Source organism: Ictalurus punctatus, chromosome 18, assembly GCF_001660625.3.
Source record: "Ictalurus punctatus breed USDA103 chromosome 18, Coco_2.0, whole genome shotgun sequence".
NCBI classification, from domain to species: Eukaryota; Metazoa; Chordata; class Actinopteri; order Siluriformes; family Ictaluridae; genus Ictalurus; species Ictalurus punctatus.
In genome coordinates this window covers 20,122,674-20,134,480 of record NC_030433.2, presented here as the reverse complement: position 1 = coordinate 20,134,480, position 11,807 = coordinate 20,122,674, and the positions used below count along the sequence as shown (strand labels likewise).

Below are 11,807 nucleotides of genomic sequence, written 5' to 3'. Positions count from 1 at the left end.
TGCAGCTGCACTATAGTCAGATTTGGGGTTACTGAAAATCAGTGCGTTTACACGGACGACAATAATCCGATATTAACTCGATTAAGACGATACTCTGGTGAAGAAACTACTACGTAAACAGCAATTTATTATTACCTTAATCCGATTAAAGTCATACTCAAAGTAAACACAAATCGAACTAAGACGTGTGGAGTATTCCTGTTTTAGTCGCATTATCGACGTGCGTTACAGACATGTACACACCTTAATCACACCATTAACGTCGTGTGAGAGTTTTCACCTCATATTGTGAGAGGACACGATCACACACGGCAGCGCTCAACCGTTTGACGGTAAACGAGAACACGGCTGCTTCCCAAACCGCGTACTTGCCATTTATATATTAGGTGAAATTCATGTATCTCAGCTACTATATAGTAGGTAAGTACGCGGTTTGGGACGCAGCCTACGGTTTCAAGCAGTCGTGTATTTGCACGTACAGCGTGACAAATAATTAACCGCACTTGAAGCGTTCGTAAAATTAAAAATAAAAACACCCAAAACTGTATACGGTTCCATAACGAAGACCAACTGTATGTCAATAAGTGAAATTCTGGAGGGAACGTCGGACGGCGTGGCGTGTTGATGTAATGACGTGTGCTGTTAATCGATCTATGTTCTATAACATGTGAAACGGGAACAAGAAAGGAGTATTCTAAAAGCGACTCATGTAAACACCTTAATCACAATATTGTCTTATTCAGAATAAGGTCAATCATTAGATTACTGCTGTCCATGTAAACGTAGTCAATGACTCAACGTCATCTCATCAGTCAGAATCCAGAATTCAGCAGTGCTGGATTCTAACCCTATCTGTAATGATGTCACTTCTGTGAGCACGTTCTCACATGTGTGTGAGGACATTGCACATAGAAAGCTATTTCTAAAAGCTAGATGCACATAATAACAGCTCATTTTGTGACGAATTCTGTTAAGTCATGGAACCAGGCTTTTTTTTATGAATAATATCCACGTGTTCTGAATCTCTTGAAAAGTAATGGAAGAACAGCACCACAGGAATAGCTCGACTATATCTAATATAGATTAGAGCTCTGAGCTCTGAGTGGAGAGCGTGCCGTGAATCTGATCTTGTGGGACAGGAAGATGAACACGCGAAAGTGGTAAACCATTTATGTAAGGATGATGATAAAACAGCAGGAGCTGATAGAGAATCTCAGATGGAACGTCCAAGCCGAACAATACCTGCCTAGCACAGCATAACCCCCAGCCACCATCTTGCGCTGTCAAAGCTTAAAAGCATCCTGTCAGACTCAGGGATATAGGAAATTGTTTTGAGCTTTTTTCTATAACGCATGGAACACTAATACAATATTTCCCTAAAAATATGTCTTTTGTTGTTGGGTTTTTTTTTTTTTTTTTTGGTCAGAATTGAATAATTAGGATTTTGCTACAGAGCAGGTGTCAGCATTCAGAAATGAAAAACACAACATGACAGCAATTAAAAATCACAATAACAACAACAACAACAAAAAGGCAAAGAAGTGCAGACAGGTCTATGTATTCATTCTTTGGTCTTGAGAACCACAGAACCAGAATCTCAAACCCTAATGGTGCTCCCTAATTACTTGAACTGACCTCCTGTGTCTAAACTTGACTATATTTCATTATATTTCATATGCAGGATGAGACAAAATTAAACACACCCTTACAAAGAAGCTCTTGCTTTTTACACTTAACAAGATTGTATTACTTTAAGGCTCAGGTGTGGTGCTGGTTTAATATCTGTATCTATTCATACTGTAGTTACATATCTGCTAAGTATAATGCATGCAATTACCGAGGAGGAAAGGCCAGTAAAACACTGCACGTTGTTCAGTAAATTACATTTTCAATAATTGAAGCATGAGATGAGGTCTGAGCAAATTCAGTAAACTTCAAAGTATTTGGTGATTTATACAGGTGGAAGAAGAATAAGGACATCGGCCTAGTTATGATGCCCAAGCAGTTATGGCAATTATGCAATAACATATTTATTGCTTAGGGCCAACCATTTGTTTTCACAACTAGAGCATAATTTTAATAAGACTGAGGCTATAAAAAAAAAAAAAAAACAACCAGAGAAGTGCAGCGATGAAGCATATACTCTGGTATAATGGGAGGAGGAACACACACTAAGGGCCATCTAATCACAGTGCACCGCAAGGGGGAAAAATATTTCCCCTATGATTAAATGGCCATTAACTTGTGTTCTTAACAGGGGGGTAGAAGTCATTTTAAAAGTGAGAGGGACACAGCTGTCAGAAAGTTACTCTATCCCTAACACTAGGAAAAACCAAAGAAAAATGCTCTTTAAACTTATTCCTATTGATGATTTCATTATAGTCTCCTCAACCACGAGTTCAACGTGACATGAAATCCACATGGCTCACAGCATCAGCAGCAAACAAAGTAGCACTTCTTTCCTTTTAAATTGAAAAGAATTATACTGTATTTTAGAACAGTCAATATACAGACACATTCTCTTGTTAAATCCATCACATTTACAGATCAGAGAACAAATATGGAGGTATCTATGTTTTTCCTCTCATTTTGTAGCTTGAATGCACCAAGGTCGAACATTTCGTAATTCCCAATTCAGAGGTATTCATTAACATACCAAGCATGAGACTCTTTACCTTGTCATCTTTCCTCCCTTTCACATGCTCCTTCATTGTGTTCTTCGTAGAATTCTCTCTACTGACAGTCCCTCTCCAACATCTTAACAATGCCAAAGCATCCAAAACTCAGTTCTTTATATCTGAGAAGATACAGGTACAAAACTAGCCCTGACATTGCTTTTACTTGACTTCTCACCTGTGAACATCCTAACGTACCAAATTATTTTATCTTTCTCCACAGATGCTGCCATGGCTTGTGTTTTCTACACCAGAACAAAACATAAACAAACTGATGTAGACCAACATTATTAATGAATTAAGCTTATAACAACTAGCTTATCCCACAAAAATATGCAAGTACATAATAACTTAGCAAGTTTGTGTGATGTACCTGTGCTTGTAGGAATGCAGTGACTGAACAGCCAGTGAAATCTGTTTATACATTTTTCATTTATTTCTGTCCGTTACTATTCTTCTTGAATGTATTTAACCTATCATACACTTATCCTCCTGACCAGTCGATGGATTTTAGATATATTTAGTAGATATTTTTAGAAACAGACCGATATCCCTGCGATGGCTTTTATTTCAAGTGTGGTGCACCAACCTCCCAAACAGATATGTCAGCCTAAACAATTCAATAAATCCACAAATAGCCTACCACTTACCTTGTTTGTTTGAAAGATGCAGTTGTCTTTTAACTGAGGTGTAAGGCTGGAATCTGGCAACAAAAAAGGGATGGGTATACATTAGTATGCTTGTATGTTCAATATTATCATTCACTAGCTAGCAAGACATGCGTTGTAGGCTGATTGGCATTTACAAATTGTCCATAGTGTATGAATGTGTGTGTGCCATTGTGCCCTGCAGTAGGTTAGCCCAAGCACTAGTGGCACAGGGTCACGTTATAGGAGAGCAGCAGCAGTAGATTAACATGCTCGCCAAACAGCTAGCACAGCTCTGAGCCTTGGCTCCAGCTATGCCTGTGCCAACTGTCTCCTTACCCCCTCAGCCAATGTGGCCTCTACGTCCATTGAAAGTCCCGAAACCACAGTCCAAATGATTAACCCTCCAGAATACCAAGATTACAGCGAGGTGTTTAGCAAAACCATGGCCAGTAGTCTCTCTCTTCGTCAACCCCTACAACTGTGCTATAGACTTTATAGCTGAAGCCACACCCCCTTTTTTTACAGAAATAAATTTTAATTGAATCGGATTATTCAATCAACAATTTACCTCACACACACCTGTGGGTGATAGGTGCATAGGAAAGTTTTTTTTTTAAAAACAAAAAACAACAACAAAAAATATATATATATAATTCGGTCATTACTTGTGCTTCCACTCATGTGGTCTATCTGATTCGGTGTCCTTGCGGTCTCGGTTATGTTTGGAAAACATCACACCAACTAAAACAAAGAATTAGTGAACATAAGAGTTCTTTTAGAAGAAACGATGTTAATTATTCTGTTGCGGTCCATTGTCTCTCTTTGAATCATGATGTTTCCTGTGCCACCGAGAGGGGGCGATATAGACATGCTGCAACAGAGACATGAGTTATTTTGCATTGTTACTCAGACTTTATCACATATAGGCATGGACGATGAAGCATTGTTTAATGTGAAGCTGTAGAGTTAGGTTTATTTGTCTATGTAATTTGTAAATTTTTCATGTAACCCTTTTATATGATGATGTGGCTACAATGATGTATTACGTCACTGATTGTGTTTGGTAATGATGGATCATTGCAATGATTGGTCATGTGTTGATTTTAAATGAGATTGTGGAGAAGAGATTGTTTGTATATACCTGATGTAGGTCAAGAGACCGAAACGTTGTGAATAAAGCTATTTTAATACGTGTGCAAGTACTGTTAGTGTGAGAAATCTTTTCATTTTTGATTGAATTGGATTCGAAAAACTAAGATAGCTGATTTTTTTTTTCTGAATATCTGTGCGATTATCTATCCATCCATGCCATGTTATCCACTATTATGTCTGACATCCTGTTAGCCCAGTCTGTAGTCCTGCTCCCGCCACAACCTCCATGCTTTTTGCTCCAGGAGTCTGACTCCCTATGATGTTTAATTATAGATAACAGGATGAACGACACTCAGCGTGAGCATCATTTAGCACGTGCTTCAAGGAGAAATAGAACGGTCTCACGGCTTCAAAAGAAAAATGTTGAAAAGTTTGCCAAGAGCTTTTGAAGCTGCTCTTGTGAGACAAGGCTGTCTGGCTTTGCTTTGTGAATTTGAAGCCTAATGATGGCTGGGAGTCCGAGAGCATGTATTTGTCCCTCTGTATGGGTTAGAAGATGGTGCACTCTTAAATCTAGAACTCTCAATAAACCTTTGTGTGTCACAGTCTCAGAAAGGTTTTATTTCCTTATATCAAAGTTCCATGCTGGAATATTCTAGACTAAGTTGACCAATTACACCTTATTGACTACATAGTACCCTATTTAATAAACCACTTCTGAGCACAGTGTTAATTATCAATCTTTATGCACATGTAGGAAACCAATCATAAATGTTTACATCTAAAACTGTAGGCTCAGGATCCACTGCAACCCTGACTACGATAAAGGTAGAACCCCTTTAGGAAGCTAAGAACAATTGAAAGAGCATTTTGGACACAGATGATGTTTCATTCAACTAAGAAAGAATTATTTCAGAATGTTCTGTATTTTTTTTTAAACCATAAAAACACACTAAAGTTCCATAAAAACACTAATGATTGAAATATTTGTCACACAAGGGTCACTGAAGGAAACGTTACTTACTTAAGGTTATTGTTCCTACAACTAAAAATGCCCTGGCGATGCTGTAGGAATGTTTAAGAACATTATGTAAGAACACCCTGAGAACCTGGGAGGCGAAGCATTATAAGAATCGAACATTTAATAATGTACTGCTTGCCTAAAATTGTTAGCTGAGAAGTCATGAAAAATACACTTTTAGGAAAATTGTTTTCTCACAGGTTCTTTGTTAGGGGTAAGAGTTCTTAGCAACCTAAACAAAGTGTTCTACTAGGAAGTCCAGCATGTGGTGATAGGGACATACTCAGTTATATGGCTATAGAATCCTACAACAGAGTGTGTCCCTATCAGACCACAGCCACTTTTTAAATGCTTCAGTATAAAGCTCGAATTATCCAATGACCCCTTAAAGAACCTTTGAAGAATGTTTTTTTCTAGGAGTGTTTCAATAATGTATTTAATAAGGTCATTGAGAAAGAGAGAGAGAGAGAGAGAGAGAGAGAGAGAGAGAGAGAGAGAGAGAGAGAGAGAGAGAGAGAGAGAGAGAAAGAGTTCCAGCATGAACCAGAACATTTTCCACCATGGGTCCTGTGCCGTTTCTCAGTGCAGTTTAATCTTTTAACGTGTCAGTGTAGCTGCAGGTTTTCATTACAACCGAGCAAGAGCAAAAGCTCGATTCATTGAACCTGAAGGCCTCTTTGGTTTAATGAAAACCTGAGGATACACAGCAATTCATGGAGCACACTGGTTGCTGGTTGTAATCTAGGGATCCGTCAATACCGTTTTTCTTCAGAACGGGTGTACGTACATGTTTTTGTTACTCACCAGTACTGACACTGAAATGAATAACCGTAGTATTAACCAATCAGAGACATCCTTTTATTCATTATTATGTTTCAAGCATGTACACTACTAGGTTCATTCTTTACAGCTCATTGTAATAGAAGTGCATATCTAGCTACATCAGTTTCCTTGGATCGAGTAGGGTTGCAGTGGAGAAGAACAGGTTTTATTCAACTTCATTAAAGTGTTTCTATACAGCTCTAAGTAAAGCCGATTTTATTGTCATCATTGCTTCAGAATCAGTGACAGATAGAGGCTCTCCAAGAAAAATACTGATGCTAGTAATGGAGGTCTTGGTGTTTTTTGTTTTTTTTCTGGACTTTCCTCCCTATTTTGTCCCCAATTTGGTTACTTGCTAATTCTCACCTACCAGACAGCCCTCCTTTCTCATACAACAGCTGTGGCACATACACAATGTACATACAATGCGTTACATTACATAGTATCACATGATATCAGATTTTGGTATCAGATCAGTTTTTATGAGTATGAGTAAATGAGTCTGATGCCAGACCAATACCTGTTCCCAGCATCACTATTAATGCTTCCCCATTTATAATATACGACGGTAGGCAAGTGTCTCAATACAGATTTTGATCATCTTCAACAATATACAATCGTTAATTAGCCATAACGACATAATTATTAATGCAGCTAACCTTAGTAACCAAAAGGAAACCTTTTGACTCTTCCAGGTTTAATTATTTATTTTTAAATAAAACCTGCAGTTTGTGTTAAAAAAAAAAAAAAAAAAAAAAAAACTTGTCGAGACGTTTGATCTCCACCAAAATATAAAAATTGCAAGTCAGCCTCAAAGCAAAACAGATTCCCGACAGAATTCTCCTGGTAAATTAAAAATCAAATAAATTTATACGCACTGACTTTGCTGGATTACAAGATCTAGACCGTTTATTTATGCATGCAATATAGTATCAGAGAAAATATGCTAAAATATCTCAATGACTCAGTAGTTCAGTTTGGCACATTGATGCATTTTCATTTTGTTTTTCTAGGATGCGTGGGAACCTGATTTAGGACATTTAGGTCCTAAAGTACAGCCTAATGCATTTGGAGAATGCAGAGAAATTGTCAAAATCAGATCGTACTTACCTCCTTACCATTGGCCACAAACAGCCAATCAATTTATTAAATGGTATTTGTATAGAGTGTTTAATAACAAATAGGACGTAGATTTAGAACCCCAATGAGCAAGCCAGAGGCGACAAGAATTGGCAAGAAGAAACCCCCTGAGATGACATGATGAAGAAACCTTGAGAGGAACCAGACTCAAACCCTTCCTCTTCTGGATGACACCAGATTTTTTTTTTTGAAATAATAAATTTAAAAATTAGATTATAAATAATTACAGTATAGCTATAAGAGTGAAACGATGAAATGTATGAAAGTCGTATAAATGCTATAAGATTGTAAGTATATACATACTGAGAACATGAGTCATGGCTTTAAGCTAGAACAAAGCTGGTGAAAATGTTATTGCCACAATTGCGCATGGCTAATCTCAGGGAACTGAAATTGTGCATGTCTGTTGTCAAACCTGACATACCTTTCTATGATAAAACTCTTCCAAGCCTTGACTAAACAGTCGAACTGTTGAAAATTTCCTCAAAGCGCGTTGGGCAGCGGTGCGCTGGAGCGTAAAAGCGCGCGTCCAATCCACAGCTACGCGCGTCCATAAAAACGCGCCGCACAGAACGGAGCGCAAACCAGAACGCACAGATCACACCGAGAGGTAGAGAGAAAGAGAGTGGGACAGATCCGAGCTCATGTCTGCTTCACAAGCGCGAACGATTGATTCCCAAACTCCACACGGGGTCTCTTCGGAGCACAAGGAATGTTCTAACATCATTGTTTTTCACTGCTGTAATCCCGGTTTTGAGGTGTGTATCAGTTCCATGGTGTGTCTGAACTGTTTTGTTCCAGGACGAGATTGTGTGCGGACATGGAAAGTATGAAACTACAAGTGTTTCACGAGTTAACACAGAGCACGGAGAGGATACGATGAGCGTCGGAGATGCAGCACAGCTCGGGAATGCGCGACGACATCACGGAGCGGAACGCGAGTTTCATGCTAAACAGAAGCGCGAACCACTCATGGACGGACTTCCCGGAGCGCAGCGACTTGATGAGCGATGGTTCAGCCGTGTTGCGCATCCTTATCTCCACTATTTACTCGGTGGTGTGCGCGCTCGGTTTGGTCGGCAACCTGCTCGTGCTGCACCTCATGAAGTCAAAACACGCGTGGAAAAAGTCGTCCATTAACCTGTTCGTGACTGGGCTAGCGGTCACCGACTTCCAGTTCGTGCTCACGCTGCCGTTCTGGGCGGTGGAGAACGCGCTGGATTTTACGTGGCCTTTTGGCAGGGCGATGTGCAAGATCGTGTCGTATGTCACAGCTACCAGTATGTACGCCAGCGTGTTCTTCCTGACCGCCATGAGTGTGGCGAGGTACCATTCCGTGGCGTCGGCGCTGAAGAGCGGACGCAGGCGCAAGCGTCCGTCTGCGTGCTGTATCAGCGCCGTGATCTGGACGGCAGCAGTTGTGGCCGCGTTACCACATGCCATTTTCTCTACCACGGCCACCGTGTCCAACGAGGACCTGTGTTTGGTTAAGTTCCCCGACCCTAACGGCGACGCGCAGTTCTGGCTCGGCCTCTATCACGCCCAGAAGGTTCTGCTCGGCTTCCTGGTGCCGTTTGGGATCATCTCAATGTGCTACCTGCTTCTGCTGCGCTTCGTTACGCACAAGCGCGCCAATGCGTCCAGCGCCAGAAGGCGCTCCAAAGTGACCAAATCGGTCACCATCGTGGTGCTGTGCTTCTTCTTGTGCTGGCTGCCTAACCAGGCACTGACCACTTGGGGCATCCTGATTAAGCTGAACGCCGTGCATTTCAGCTACGAGTACTACACCGCGCAGGTTTACGTGTTCCCAGTGACCGTGTGCCTGGCGCACTCCAACAGCTGCCTCAACCCGCTGCTCTACTGCCTCATGCGGAGAGAGTTCAGGAAGGCGCTCAAGGAGCTCTTCTGGAAGATCGCTTCGCCCTCCAGTACGAATACGCGACCCTTCACGGCCTGCAGCAAACCAGAGGATGTGAAACAGAAGCGCTCTGTAGTGCCACTCAGCACACCCGACCCTGGCCTCGTCTTCTACCCACCCGGTGTTGTGGTGTATAACAGGAGAAATGACCTTCTGCCGAACAGCACGTAAACTGTACCCAAAAAAAAAAAAAACCCAACACAACCTGATCCTGGAAGACATTTTAGGCGTTATTCTTGGTTGACTCAACACCAGAACTCTTAAAAGGGTCTCCAGGAAATATTACCAAACGGAACTGTATTTGAACATAAACTTGTTGCTTGGGGAACATTCACAGATTGCATGTCAGAAGTATGCAAATTCACATGGGCTCCCAAACACCTGTTGCCACATTTACCAATAAACAGCAGGGTAGACAATATTGTATTCTGAATGAATTATTAATTTATTACAATATTTTTTTCTCTTTAATAAATGTTTTTTTTTTGCTATTACAGGTAAATAATCAATCAATTAAAAGTAAATTCATTATTTTAAGTGTCTTTTTAAAAAAAAACTTTTTTCTTTAAAATGATTGTATTAATTAAAATGCAGTAAATGTAAAAAATCAAGCAGCTGCTTTAAAACAAACAAACAAACAAAAAAAAAAACATTTATTATTCCACAGAGGAAGCATTACGGGTGTGTACAGTCTGTTTGTGCATCAGTTTGTGGTCGTAATCCATGTGTTCATCTCGATTATGAATCAAAATGCAGTCAGGACCGATGTGTGTCTATGATGTGAAGTTAATCAACAATGTGCTTTTAGGAGAGTGAAAATCATCAAATGTTTAAATAAAGCAATTACACATCAATGGTTCTGTATTTCTCTTTTTAACCTGTTACTGTCAAAGCTACCTCTTTGGAGGTGCTCGTCACTCATCGCCTAAGTTCGTTATTTCATTAGCATGAGAAAGAGACTAACGTCCACACCTCCAATAAATGTTCAATAAACAATGAATATTATTAAAAATATATATATATTATATAACGTTGTGTTTATGGACCTGTTGCTTGAGTTGAAATTAAACACAAATTGCATGGAAGACAGGTTAAAGGTTTTAAAAAGTTTATGTTAAGCTCTTTGAACAACCAAACAGATACATTTTATTCTCATAATTCGATGTAGAACTGGTGACCTGACCAGGCACAAAATGAAATTTTTATATATATATATATATATATATATATATATATATATATATATATATATATATATATATATATATATATATATATATATTTATATATATATAATTCAATGTTTAATTAATTCTTACTAACTGGATCACATTCAATATAAATTTCAGAGATTTATTCATTTATTTATTTTTGTTTATTTATTAATTTTCCTCCCAAATTCACACAGATAAGTAATTATGGACGTCTGCCAGACGGTCGAGCTGCCCGTTTAAGATAACAGTAATTTAATTGTAAACCTTTCCAGTTGCTTAGATATGAAATTAGAAATGTTTTCAGGTTAGTCTCCCACACACACTACACAGGACAAGACCATGACTATCATCTTCGAAGAAAATAAATAAATAAATACAACAAAATAAAATATGCTCTATCCTAGTTAAAAGTTTTATTCTACATATTTCAGTGAAAAGCTCACCAAAGTTTAACCCAAAGCTGCTCGGATTTTGAGCTCGCCTAGTTTGTCGTTTTCCCTCTTTGTTAAATATGGGAAATAAACCCTTGAGTTATCTCGACAAAACGTTATTCCCATGAAATCGCTCCTAAATTTCATTCGCAGTTGACTGACAGCAGGCACTGACCTCCTGCTGCTTAGTGACCATTTGGTAAAATGTTTTAACACAACTCGTACCTAAATACCGGGGCATGACTTTACGGTCATGCCTTCAGAACGTCAAGAGTGGAAAGCCAAGGTATGAGTTTTATCATTGTACTAACGTTTGACATTTTAGCCTGATTTCAAGATATATTTCAAAAACTGAACGCTTCCCCTTGTGAAAGTATTACGTCAAGAACATTCACTGTAATCCCTTTAGATAAAGGGAAAATATTGAGCTGAATTTATGAACACTATATACCGTACTACAGAATATGGGAATTACAATGATATTAATTAAATTTACATTTATTCACTTAGCAGACGCTTTTATCCAAAGCGACTAACAAATGAGAAAAAATACAAGCAAAATAAATAATGTTCTAAGTTTAAACTGAGAGCCACTGAGACACTGACCTGAATAAAGTATTTACAGAAGAGGAATGAATGAATTGTAATGATTTTTTTTGTTGTTGTTTCAGTTGTGTGTGAAACCCCATGACCTCAACCATTAATGACGGTATTGAAGGAACTAAAATATTGATCTTCACTGTAGAATGTTCTGAGAAGAGCTACTGTCCCGGAGAGCTGTGGAGGTCGGTTTGATGTTTGTGAAGAGAGAGAGAGAGAGAGAGATCACTGTGAGCTGATCAAC

At 39.1% G+C, this 11,807-nt stretch overlaps 1 protein-coding gene across 1 annotated transcript; it reads left to right on the top strand.

Annotated features, from left to right (window-relative positions):
* Positions 1–7,867: 7,867 nt before the first annotated feature.
* On the top strand, positions 7,868–9,920 carry rxfp3 (relaxin family peptide receptor 3). Its single transcript, XM_017491882.3, has one exon. The coding sequence runs from the start codon at positions 8,293–8,295 to the stop codon at positions 9,487–9,489; it is 1,197 nt and encodes a 398-aa protein (XP_017347371.1). The 5' UTR covers positions 7,868–8,292; the 3' UTR covers positions 9,490–9,920.
* Positions 9,921–11,807: the final 1,887 nt, after the last annotated feature.

What these genes read in the sequence shown, in the direction of transcription:
- rxfp3 (XM_017491882.3), top strand. Translation starts at nt 8,293, where the DNA reads ATGCAGCACAGCTCGGGAATGCGCGACGACATCACGGAGCGGAACGCG.